Here is a 12,436-nt window from a genome sequence, read left to right on the forward strand (position 1 = left end):
TTTATTATAATAAATGAAATGAGTTCCCTTTAGTAGGAATTAATTCATTCCCCTTGTCCTAAGAGTTGCAAGCTCTTTGCTTTCTTCTGATGTAGTTTATTGAGAATAAAAGCGGTCCTGTAAAGAGTTAAGATAGGTCTAGTACTTTAACTGCAGGCAGAGAAGCCTTTCACAAAAAAAATTGGAAAAAAATGAAGGAAAAGTGATAAAAAGGGTGTCAGAAGGGAGCAATGATTTTCTATGGCTCAGAGATTCAATTCTCTTCTGTGCTGTCAGTATCTATGTAACTCCCACATGCTTCTGAAACAGTTACTTGCAGAAGCAAAGAGTCATGGCCTGGTATTTTATATCCGTAAAAAAAATTTTATTCATACTGTGCAAAAAAGGATAGAACCATGAAAGTTAAGTGCTGAAGCATGGTGTGGGTGTAAGTAGACTAAAGGAATGATACAATTCAACTTCCCACTCTGCACTTTTGAATGGAGGCAGCTGCAGTGCTGCAGGTTAATGCTCAAAAGCAGTAAGACAGAGAAAATTATTTATTGCTTGATAATAATATCAGCACACAAAGGATCCAGTTGGGGATGCAGCCATACCTTTTTGCACCTTTTAAGTGTCTAGAAGCCTGTGCTGAAAGGGGAAGAAGACATGGTGTACCTTCTGAAAGACAGTATAAAATAAAGTTTGAAATTCTTGACTGGCACTGGAATTCATGCAGTTGTTCCTGTATTACGGTGTTTTCACCATCATCTCAGTGGGCACGACATAATTATAAACATTTTCCACATCGTAGATCTGGCACAATGAAACCCTGATTGTTTGCATTTCCTTTTACAAAGTGTTTTAACCTTGAAATGTGTTAATCTACTTATTTTGTCATAAAAGACCAATTGGGTTGGAAAATGCTGGTAAGGATATTCTAAATAAAGCCCAGTTACTTGTGGAATGCAGTATAGTCACTTGCATATTTGGATTCAGTTCTTCAGCAATAGTGCTGTCCTATGGGAAAATGTACAATTAACACCAGGGTTTGATCGCCCATTGTTGAAAGGTGATGCTGAAGATGGAAGAAAATGCTCAGTCATTTATTTTGAGAAAAAAATTGGAAGGATCCATCTTTTATGCACAGAATACCTGTTTTTTAATTGAATTCTCTTGTGTTATTCTTTCTTAGGTATGACTCAAAAAAGCAAGGCATCCCCTCTACAGCCTACAGACAATGAAAGTGTGTCAGGTCACGTATCAGCTCTCTCTAGTCAGTCTGAATTGGGTAAACTGGAGCAAATATCTACAACTGACAATATGGAACACACACCTCAGGTAAGTGTTGTATTTCACTCTGTTCTGTTGTGGATATGAAGATGCTGGCTTTCTGATGTAACTGTTTCAGTAAAACTGGTAGGCAAATTAAGGAGGTACAGTGTAGAGCAAGTACTCAGAGCAGAACAGAACATTTTATGAGAACGGGAATTTCCATTCAAAAGCGATGCCCTGTGGTATCTGCCACAGCCTCTGCCATTGACTGAAAAAACACTGCAAAGATAATTTTCTTGGCAAAACATTGACTTTTGGTGAGGAAATGCAGCAGAGAGTTACTCAGGCATTAACTATTCCCAGAGTTGCTTGCAAAAGAATAGTTGCAATTAAAATAGTCACTGGATAAAGACACCATGAGAGAAGCATGTCAGGAACAGTGAGGAGAGGCTTTTGTACCCCAAGTGTTCTACCTAATTGGATGGTCAGGATGGAGTCTGTGGTTTCTAACTAGAGTCGGTTTCTGACTGAGATGCAGGTGGAAGGGGAGTACATGCTTGCACAGTTTCAGAAAGGCACGGGGGCGGGGGGAAGCAGGCATTTAAGTGCTTTCTGGTTTCTTCTGTTTCAAGCTCTAATGCTCTTCTTAGTCCTGTTGGTCTGGAAATTAACACTTGTTTCCAAAGCTGATGACTTACTGTTAGCTGAGTGATTTTTCTAACATTTCATTTATGTTAGGAGTTTACTTGGGCACAAATGTGAAGATAGTGGAGCTAAACTAATGATTCTGTCTTATTGCTGACAGCATGCAACATTTTCTTTCTGTTAAGAAACGTGGCAGCAAGCAGTAATCGTTATACTACTCATACTTCCTTTTTATTTTCTGTTTAAGCTACAGGAACAGCAAGTTGACAAAGTGTGTTTCCATGTGGCTCTTGATGAAATTCCCAAAGAGTTTGTATCAAATTTTACTGTATATTTTCTGAGAGATGCCAAAGGTATGTGCCCTGAATAACTGCAGGCTCAGTGTTTTCAGTGTCACACTGAACTTTACTTCACATTGAGAAAAGGTGATAGTGACTGAGATTTGGGATAGTGCATATCCAGCTTAATTAACTGGGTACAAATACTCTCACAGTAGAACTAGGAATCAGGAATGATCTTTATATTAATTTTATGGGAGGTAACATATCTCCCACATTTTACCAGCGAGGATGAAGCTGCGTTCAGAGGAACTAAGAAGATTTAGCTACTACAACTTCAAGAACTGTGTACAGTGTTTGAGGATGAGGAGCTGTATGTGAGAGTTAGACCATAAGGTAGTGCTAAGTGCAGCTGGGTTATCAGACTTCCTGACCTGATTCAAATTCTGATTCACAACAGCAGTATGTTTTATTCTGATATTTATTCCAGTGTCTGTAGTGGCTCTGGTCAGGTCGCAGTCAGACCTCAGTATCTAGTTCTAGCCCCTTAGGAAACAGCTTCTATGCAAAAGCAAACAGTTATTTCTATACATAAGTCTAGGAAAAATCAACAGTATGTTAACTCTAATTTAGTGCCAGAGACTGGCCCCAGTGTAAACATTTATGTGGGCTCACCAAGCAGGAACATGCATTTTTTGAAGCTACAGAGTGTTTTGTATGTGCCTGTTAGCTTGAGTTTTTGTTGAAACGGGACAATTGAGAAAAAAATAAAATTATGATAGTGTATTTGGTCATTTTACAGCAGTTCTGTGCAAAATTTCCCTGGTCTGTCTGTAGAATAGGAGTTCAAATCTGTTTTGTTTGAACAGAAAACCATTTCCTAACAATACGGCTGATTTGTAAAGACTTTGCCAGATGACTCTAAGTTTTACTGGAGTTTTAGCTTATTATGGAAAGGACTTTGTGCTTTATGCTTTCTGTATTAAATAATTGGATATATGCTAATTGTTTGTATACTGTTTAGAAAGAGTTGCTGAACCTAGTGACCTGAATGAAGCTAATGAGGTTCTTCCTGAAGTGATAAAGTTTGGTGTACTGACTGGTGATTCTCTTTTGATGCTAAAGAATGCCATCTCACAGGTGAATGTGTAACAGCTTTTATATATGGAGTCTTGAGTGTTTCTGTGAGTGATTTGCTTATTTAGTATTCTGCTGACAATATGAAATATGCATAAGAAATATTACTATTTGATGTGTGACCTTCCTATGCCAAAATGAAGTTTGTGTTAATCCTTATTTGAGATTTTGATTCCCAAATTTTTGTGAAGATGTGGAGATGGGCATTATTTCATTGCCTGGCTGTATATGAGAAACATTTAAGAGTGTGACACTAGATACCTCTATTTTTGTGGCGATTGACTTTTGTAAAAGCATGCTGGAGCTATTCCCCTGCAGAACCTGAGGTAGAGAGAATGATGGTAAAGAGGTAAAATGGAAGGACATGCACTTAAATTTTAGAACAACTATCCATTGCTTAAGTGAATTGCTAGTAAGCTGACTTTTATTGTTTTCTTTTTTAATATGACCCATCTAATCTGTGGTACCTGTTTGAATTACAGGCGTTTTCACCAGCTGTCTCCTTTAGTCAGCTACAGATTGAGGAAACTAGTGAAAACACAGATTCTGAAAAAGGGAATTTACCCAAGGCAGAAAAGAAAGAACAGCTTGTGGAAAATGGTAATATTCAGATGAGGAATGAGATTCAAATGAACAGGCAAAAATTCTTAAGTGTTACTCAGCAGACTAGACTGAAGGCGAGCATTTTACCTACACCAGCGCTGTGGTTTTTAGAGTATGTGACAATAGAAAGAGGTTCACCTAGGAATGGCTTTATATAGAATCACAAATACATACAGTTTTGGGGGAAGCTCCAGACCTGATGAAAGTTTCTCTTTGCTGATAACAGTAGTATTTTTACTGCCCTGAAGCATAGCAGGCAGTATGGAGAAATGGATGAAATCAGCAATAGTCTTTCAAACAGTCTGGAGAAAGAAGAGGAGAGAGGGTAAACATTCTAGGAATGTATCTTTCTTTGCACTGTGTAACTGTGAAGCGACTGGATGCTTTTTGCTATATTCTCAAATAGGCAGAGCAGGCAGTATGTTACCTGTTCTTCAGCAGCTGAGAAGATAGAAGGCATAAACCATTTCAGTGATTGTACTTTACTAATGCTGATGGAACAAGACAATTCTATGTGCCTTTTCTTCCAATAGGAAATATTATACTGGAGATGCCAACTGTAAATTTAGATAGAGAAGTGACTGCTCTTGCCACAGATCCAGAAGTGGTTGAAGCTCTGGAAAGTTATGCAATGACCTTGCAGAAATTAATATACATAGCTGTAGAGGAACAAATGAAAAAGGTTCCAGAGGTAATGTTGCCTATAACACCCAGCTGCTTTTATTCCCAAAGACATTACTTCATTTCCCAACAAGAATCTCTTTGAATGGTTTCTGCTCATTTTTAATCCATCTTCATGTTTGATTGTTGGAAAGCCATTTACTAATTGATGTAAAGTAGAACAAAATTAGCGAGTAACTGTGTGACTCTGGGAAATAGAATATAAATAGAATATAGAGTAACTCACTGCAGTTCCTACCCGCATGGGATATCTGTGGAAAACTAAGGCACTTTTGTTATCTGCACCCTTCTAAAGATAGCCATGAAATATTAAAAGCTGCAGTGATTTTTTTTTTCATGCATCACTATATTTTTGCTTGAAAAAACTCTCTCAAACAAAAAAAAAATCCAATTGTAAGGTTCTGATTCTGCAAACACTTACACATATGAGTAATACCATTAAACATGCTAAGGGATTTCATGTCTACAAGTTATTTGGGCTTAAGCTTTTGCAAGCCTGGACTCTCCAGCTCCAACTCAGGGATATACTCCACAGAAGGGGTTCCCTTCAGTGTGTGTAAAACTTTTGATTTCAAGGATCTTCTGTCTTTTTTGCATGGTTGAATCATATCAGGTTTTTTTCAGCATACAGCATATTGAAAAGAAGGAACAAATATAGTGCTGGTTATAGGTTTTCACTCTTATGTAATGGCAGTTTAGAATTTTTATTTTATTCCACATTACTTGTAGGGTAATGGTCCACTTGCAGAAATTGACCTCTGGCGCGAAAGAAATGAAAATTTAAGTGCTCTTATTGAACAGACAAAGCTTCCAGAAGTGCAAAAAGTCTTGGAAATATTACAGGAAGCTGAATCTCAGCATACTGGAGATTTACGGATAGTCTTAAGTCACCTAAGAAAACATCATGTGGAAGCTCTGGAGAATGTTAAATTTCTTTCGATTCTCGAACACCATTTGAAGGTATGTATCCTTAAGAAAACTTTGTGAAGTTTTAACTGTAGGTACCTGAGTTTGGTTTCTCTGTTAACATAATCATCTCTTGTTTAGTTTTTACTTTTTATCAGCAATAAAGACACACTCTAGCTTTTTTATATTTAATGAAAAAAAAAGGCTTGGTTATTTTGCTTGAATAACAGTTGTTCTAATAATTGAAAGCAGAAGCCGAGAGCTGTGAACAACTTGGTTTGTAAATTACAGGCTTGGGAAAATTTGTTAGCGTAGCTGAATTGGGGAAAATAAAGATTTCTCTACTCCATTTTTGAGGTACCTTCTATCATTGATTACAGCTGATGTCTCAGTTCTTAAGTTTTATTGAAGATCTTTCAAACATCCAAATAAAGAGTTAAGCCAAAACCTGTCATGGGACATCTTTTACAGAAAAGAGAATATTATTGAGACAGGACCTAAAAAATATTGGGAGAATTTGCACACTCTTAACCAAGTGTGTTACTTAGGCACCAGGATGTTTCCTTTGCTGGGTTATTTGTTTAATAATGTCACAGACTTTCTTAACTTTGAGTATCTATATTAAAAATATTGGTTTATAGAATATGTATCTGTGTATTTTCCTGACATCTTATTCACGATATTTATAATACACTTAATAGACTTTAACACATGGCACTGGGTTTAATGTTGTTTTGGATACAATTCCTACACTGATGAATACCCTGAGAATAGTATGGGGTGCTTCATGGCGTTACAACAAGGATGAGCAGATGGTATCACTCATGGAACGAATTGCATGGGAAATTTCAGAAAGAGTGTACAAAGCTGTGGATTTACACACACTGTTTAAGTAAGTACTGGATTCCTGTTTAACTGGGCTGTATTTATTACAAGTTTCATTTGTCTTACAGGAAGTGCACTAGATAACACTTTCATCCAATAGGTCTCAGCATTTTTTTACTATCTGAAGTTGTATTAGAAGGTCAATTAAAAGTCAATTTCTTTTGTAATTTTCATGGATTACTGAATCAGCCCTGAAGAAATAGGTGTTTGTCCTCTTTTACCTTGAAAGGACATAAATTAATAAAGCCAATAGAATTAGAGTGATAAAAAAGTGGCATAAATACCATCAAAATCAGTACTGAAATAATATCTCCTTTCAAAGTTCAGTCACATTGAAAATAAAGACCTCACAGTTACAAGTTTTGTCTAGATCTTTTATAATTAGAAGCTGCTAAACCAGGGTATATTAATCCAGTTGAGATACAATTTTCTATCTATAGTCCTTTTATTTATAGTATCTTAACTGTTTTGATTTGATTGATAGAGAAGATAGAGCTGCTGCAAAAAAGAAACTAGTGGATGCCAAAAGCACTCTTGAACAATGGAGGAAATGTTATTTTGCTGCTCGTGCTGAAATTGAAGCATCAGGAAGAGAACGCTGGGAATTTGACCGAAAACGTTTATTTGAAAAAACAGATTATATGGCTTCAATCTGTCAAGATCTGTGTGATATGTTGCAGGTAGTAATATAGACAATAAATAAAGAGGTTTTGTGATCAGTGTCTTGTTCTGTAGAGAAGATTATTTTGTGTTGTAGTTGTTGAAATGTTAAGAGCCTTTAGTTTTGTGTGTGGTTTTGTGTTTAAGACCTGAGCAGTGCATTTGATTCCAACAAAGCTGCACTTAACATTTGAGATGAAATAACTCTTCTCAAAGTACTGGTTGAGGAAAGATATTACTCTGTACATTGCTGTTATGAACATACAGGCTTGTAACAACTGTTTCACAGGCTTTTTTTTTATTTCCATAAAACTACTTAAAACTACTTAGTATATGAAATGTAAATCACAGCACAAATTGATCATTCTCCGAGTTGTTTTTATTTTTTTTTAAGGAAGTATCAGAAAGATATCTTAAATGGCAGGGAAAAAACACATGAAAAATACAGTTTTCTGATATGTTCTTCTGAATTAACAGGTCATTGAAGAGTTTTACAATATAATTGGTCCTGAACTGAAAGCTGTTACAGGGGATCCAGAGCGTGTTGATGATATAATGAGAGCAGTAAATGAACTAACTAGTCCTATGGAAGAACTGACTTTTGACCCTTTTAGCATTGAAAATGCACATGACTGGAAATTAATTGTGGAAGAATTTAAAGAAGACGTTTCAGTAAGTATCACATACTGTGATTCCCCCATTACTTCTTATATACAAATTCCTTCTAGAATACTAACGTTTTCATTTAAAGAAAATGTAAGTTTGCTAAAGAAAAGAATATACGAATAAATATGTAAATGAAAATGTGAGGAATTTGACCATTTTAAAAGTCAGTATTTGGTTTCCAAGTTGTTTTTGTTTATAGTTTCACTTTATCTTAAAAATGGTGAGGCACACTTTTTGTTCATTGGCAGAATCGCTATAGCGTGAACAGAGGCTACATATGAGCTCCCTGTCCTCATGTGCTGACGTGTCTCAATCATGTCCTACAAAGAAGTAAAACTTCCTTTTCTGGATTCATTCAGTCCTTCACCCCTCAGCTAAGAATACCCACAAAGTACAAATTGTTACAATGTTTTTCCTGCCCAGCAGACACATTAGTTGACATGAATTTCCTGCAGTTTACTGAAAAGCCATCAGTTTGTTAGTAATTTATAAGACAGAAAATAGTAAAAATATGCTTGACCACTATTATAAAAAAGTATTTTCATTTAACCTTCTTTTCTTGGTTTTGCAAGATGAATCTCTAAGTGATAGGATTCCTTCACCTTCTTCCTTTGTTTAGGTTATTGAAGAAGACACCAAAAACTTTATTGATGAATCTTTTAAGACCCTTCGATCAGCAGAAGCTGCCTTTGACATGCTGTTAAACTTCAAAAACATCCGCTCTCGAGAAACTATTAATAAGCAGTTGATGATGAAGTTCAATGATATTTTGGACCAATACTGTAAAGAGGTATTTAATTTAAGGGTTTCTTATGTAGTACATGAAGTTCTTTAATTAGTGAAATTCATAAATCCATGTATATGTCTAAGTAGTGTTCCTTTACTACCTGAAAGACTGACAAGTTCTACAAAATAAACATAATAATTACTCTCAGGTTTTTTGGAGCCTGTTAGAGAAATAGTTAATGGTTAAATGGAGAAATGGTTAATTTGTGAAAATGGATGTGCATAGCTATGTATATGTGGCACTGTATAAGGACTGAAAGATGTTTGCATGGACTCTGAATGTAACAAGGCTTGTGGCTAGTCCTTCACCTTGTGAGCAGCAGTTCAACAGTAGCCCTGCCTAAGAAAATACATCTTTCACACCCTACAGCTTTTTTGTGGTGGACAACAAGTTCATGGTATTACCAAAAGGTGTCAGAGATCAACCGTGAAGGCAGCACTAATTTCTGACACGTTGAAGCCTGTGTGTTGTAAAGCTTTTCATGTCATAGCATTTGTCTTGATATTTCAAAGAACATTGAGTTTAACGATAAAATGTGATCTTACAGAAAATACTGCCACAATGGCAATTCCATGGGATATAGAAAGGAAGACATTCCCTGTAATGCAGTGAATACAAACAGGAGATGATGGGAAAAAAAAAAAAAAAAGAAAGAATTGTTTTTCTTCTACTGCTGGAATTAGCTTCAGAGCTTATGCTTTGTAGCATGTTAGATACTGACCATGGACAAGCAAGGGGAGAAATGATTCTTTGCAATATTTCTTTCTCTTCTAGGTCGAAAATGTTAAGCAAATGTTTGTGCAGAACCTCAAGGATCCACCTTTGTATAAGAATCAACCTCCAGTGGCTGGAGCAATATACTGGTCCCGATCCCTTTTCTATCGGATCAAACACACTATTATTCGATTTCAAGAAGTAGAGGGCTTGCTTGCTAGTGAACATGGAAAGGAAGTATGTTAGTTTTTTGATATTTAATGAAGGAAAAAATACTTTCTTCATACCCTTCTTCTAAAGATGTAGAAGAGCTCTTATGTGAGGTGAAGTTTCAAGAATGTCTTTGCACACAGCAAGCCATGTCAGACATGACCTTCCCACCATTTCCCTGAGAGACAGTGATGGAATCAATGACAGAATTCAAGAGCCTAAAATCTCCATCACCTGTATTAATTACAAGGCATTACTTGCCCTCTCATCTAATAAAAATTAGAAACCATATTAAGACAGCATATTAAGGCAGATTAGATGAACATTTTTCATGGTCTTTAAAATTAATTATGCAGAATTTTCCTTTCTAGGTAAAACAAATTTATCTTCAAGTGGCCAAGAGGATGAAAGAGTATGAAGATCATAAATACAGTCACTGGAGAAATGAGACAGAACACGTTCTCCCACTGTTATTGAAAAATACTCTGCTGACTGTTGCCACTGATGGGGCTGCAACCCATGTTAATCCAGAGACTGCTGAGCAGGTGAGATACAGGAAGGTAGTATATCACACCTTTATAGGGAAGAACTGAAACCTATCTGATGGTCAGTGACATATTTCTAAGAACAGTATTTTAAACACAGGTTTTGAAAGGAAATTCTTTAAAAGTTTGGAGCTCAGAATTTTTTGTTCTCCTTTATAAGACATAGTTGCTGAATGACCCGGCAAATGGGTGAATGTTCTTTCTCTCTGTTGTCTTCTGTGCTGTAATTCCTTTTAATTTTGGGGTATTGGTGCAACATCTTTGGGACATTACAACAAAACTTGGAACTGAAGTGAGGTAGAGGTAGGTTCCCATGCAGAATCCTTTTCTAACAAAACTTTTGTCTGGCGATGAACTTCCCCATGGATTTCTGTTGTAACTGGTTGTGGCCTTATGTAAACAGCGGTGGTTTGGTTTGTTTCTTGTAATCAGCTTTCAGGTAAGAGATAGTCGTGTATAACTTCTGAAACTAGAATGTTGAGGTTGCTATTGAATTTTAAAGGCATTTCCACAAGCTCTGAATGTCAGACATTCTCACTTTTAGCTACTGCCTTATCAAACGTCTCCAAAAGCTAACCTTCTCGTTGCATTGTAAGCTTGGTGTTCCTCTCCTTTCTGCTGCCCTTTCTTGTGTTGTAGTGCTCTGTTACAGAGGAGCCTGTCACCACAAAGAAAAGTGTCCGCTTCGTAGTGAATTTTTCTCCCGTACTCCGAGAGATTATCATTGAAACAAAGTACCTGGAACAACTAGGGTTTCCAGTCCCAGAAATAGCAAGATATGTGGCATTACAGGAAGACAAATATCTTAGGTAAGTCTGTAACAGAGTATCTGTTCACATACAAACTTACAGAAGTGTTTCCAGTGATTTTACTCCAGAATGGGCCCTGAGCCATTAAATTTTGGGAATGTGAGAGCTCTTAGTGACTTTTTTTTAAGGGTAAGATTGCTCACAGCCATATTACACTATTAAGCTTTTCTCTGGTGCTGTCTGCATCCTTCACCCTGTAGGACAATGTCATACAAATAAACATCTTATCAAATCTGAGAAAAAACAAGGGAAGTAATTTATTTTGCAATGAATTGTTAGTGCCATTTCAATTTCAGGTAACATTTAAACTCGCAGCCGTTTTTTTCTCATGCAGCTTTGGGTAAGTCACTTTTACGCAAATTATGACAGGCATTTAGTGCACAGGTGAGAGCCCTAACTGGATTTTAAACTTCACCCCATTTAGTGCACAGGTATGCTGATGAGAGCCCTAACTGGATTTTAAACTTCACCTGGTGATTTCACTTATGAGCTTCAAACTGAGGCTGTTTTCAAAACTTTTTCTGAGTTGGGGCAGGAGAGTTTATTTAACTACTAAAGGAGCCATATGAAATTTTTCTTTTGTTTTCAATTGGAAATGAATTGCATTTATAATCCATACATATTCAGTGGTTATTACTGCAAATTTTGCTATGTATGGAAGTCTGAATGGGATGATAGAAGTGATGTGCACTTTGTTCTGAGTTTAGAGCTGTATTTCCAGAAAATCATGATTTTATGTTTTGTTATTGTTGTGTTTCTTACGCTCATTAGGTATGCAAATGGATTGAAAAAGATGCTGGATCGCTATCACAAATTAATGGAAACAATGAATGAAGCAGAAACCAAACTTCTTGATGACCGTATTCAAGAACTCTGCAGAGTATTCAAATTAGGGCACAAAAGACTCATGTGGAGCTGTTTAGGTAATAGAGATACTATTTTAGAATTAACTCGGATACTGACTTGCAGTTAAAAAATCTCTTCAGTTCTGCAATCTGTTTTTTATGACATATGACAGCAATGTATCCCTAAATGGTACATCCTATTGCTGCAGTCAGAGTTAGAATAGTAGTTTAGACAGACTCTGATCCAGGAGAGTATTTCTTATGTTTTTATTATATTTAAACACTAAGTGGAAATGGATAGAGACTCTTAGATAACAGCTGTAAGGGAGCTAGACGAAGGAGTAGGTAAGAAATCATCTAACCTATCTTTTTGTAGAGCATCTGTTCATTCTCAGAGATAAAACGCATATGGTTGTGATTTATTTCAAGGTATTGGTGACTTTATTGCCCGATGTACAAGAGCCGTCAGGAAGTTTGAATCACTTGTCCATCAGATTCATAATAACTCTGAAGACATAAAGAACACACTTTTGTTCATAGAATCAACGAATCTCTTTAAGTTTCCGCTTTCAAAAACTGGTGATGAACTTCCTAGTAAGTCTTTATATTTTCATTTCCAAGCTCTGTGATGTTTTATTTTGCTCTGTCTGCTACTTTGCATTTTGAGTTGCTATGATCAGCCCTTTTAATTGTTACCAAAACTAGTTACAGTAGTATTTCATGGTGTAGCAGAAGAAACACGAGCAGAGATTCAGCACCCTGAAGCTGAGAGCGTCAATGAGACAAATGGGTAATTTAACTTGTGTCTACC

At 36.4% G+C, this 12,436-nt stretch overlaps 1 protein-coding gene across 1 annotated transcript in view; it reads left to right on the forward strand.

Moving 5' to 3' along the window:
• DNAH10 (dynein, axonemal, heavy chain 10) overlaps window positions 1-12,436 on the forward strand; it is a 57,103-nt gene that overhangs the window by 999 nt on the left and 43,668 nt on the right. The window contains 15 exon segments of the mRNA XM_014961013.1: window positions 1,175-1,320; window positions 2,147-2,252; window positions 3,202-3,317; window positions 3,797-3,914; window positions 4,451-4,608; window positions 5,328-5,558; window positions 6,206-6,396; window positions 6,874-7,069; window positions 7,527-7,721; window positions 8,335-8,505; window positions 9,277-9,453; window positions 9,798-9,971; window positions 10,611-10,780; window positions 11,552-11,703; window positions 12,055-12,219. Of these exon segments, the coding sequence (XP_014816499.1) occupies window positions 1,175-1,320; window positions 2,147-2,252; window positions 3,202-3,317; window positions 3,797-3,914; window positions 4,451-4,608; window positions 5,328-5,558; window positions 6,206-6,396; window positions 6,874-7,069; window positions 7,527-7,721; window positions 8,335-8,505; window positions 9,277-9,453; window positions 9,798-9,971; window positions 10,611-10,780; window positions 11,552-11,703; window positions 12,055-12,219 (2,466 nt within the window).

Source organism: Calidris pugnax, unplaced genomic scaffold (assembly GCF_001431845.1).
Source record: "Calidris pugnax isolate Ruff unplaced genomic scaffold, ASM143184v1 scaffold32, whole genome shotgun sequence".
Taxonomy (NCBI): Eukaryota; Metazoa; Chordata; class Aves; order Charadriiformes; family Scolopacidae; genus Calidris; species Calidris pugnax.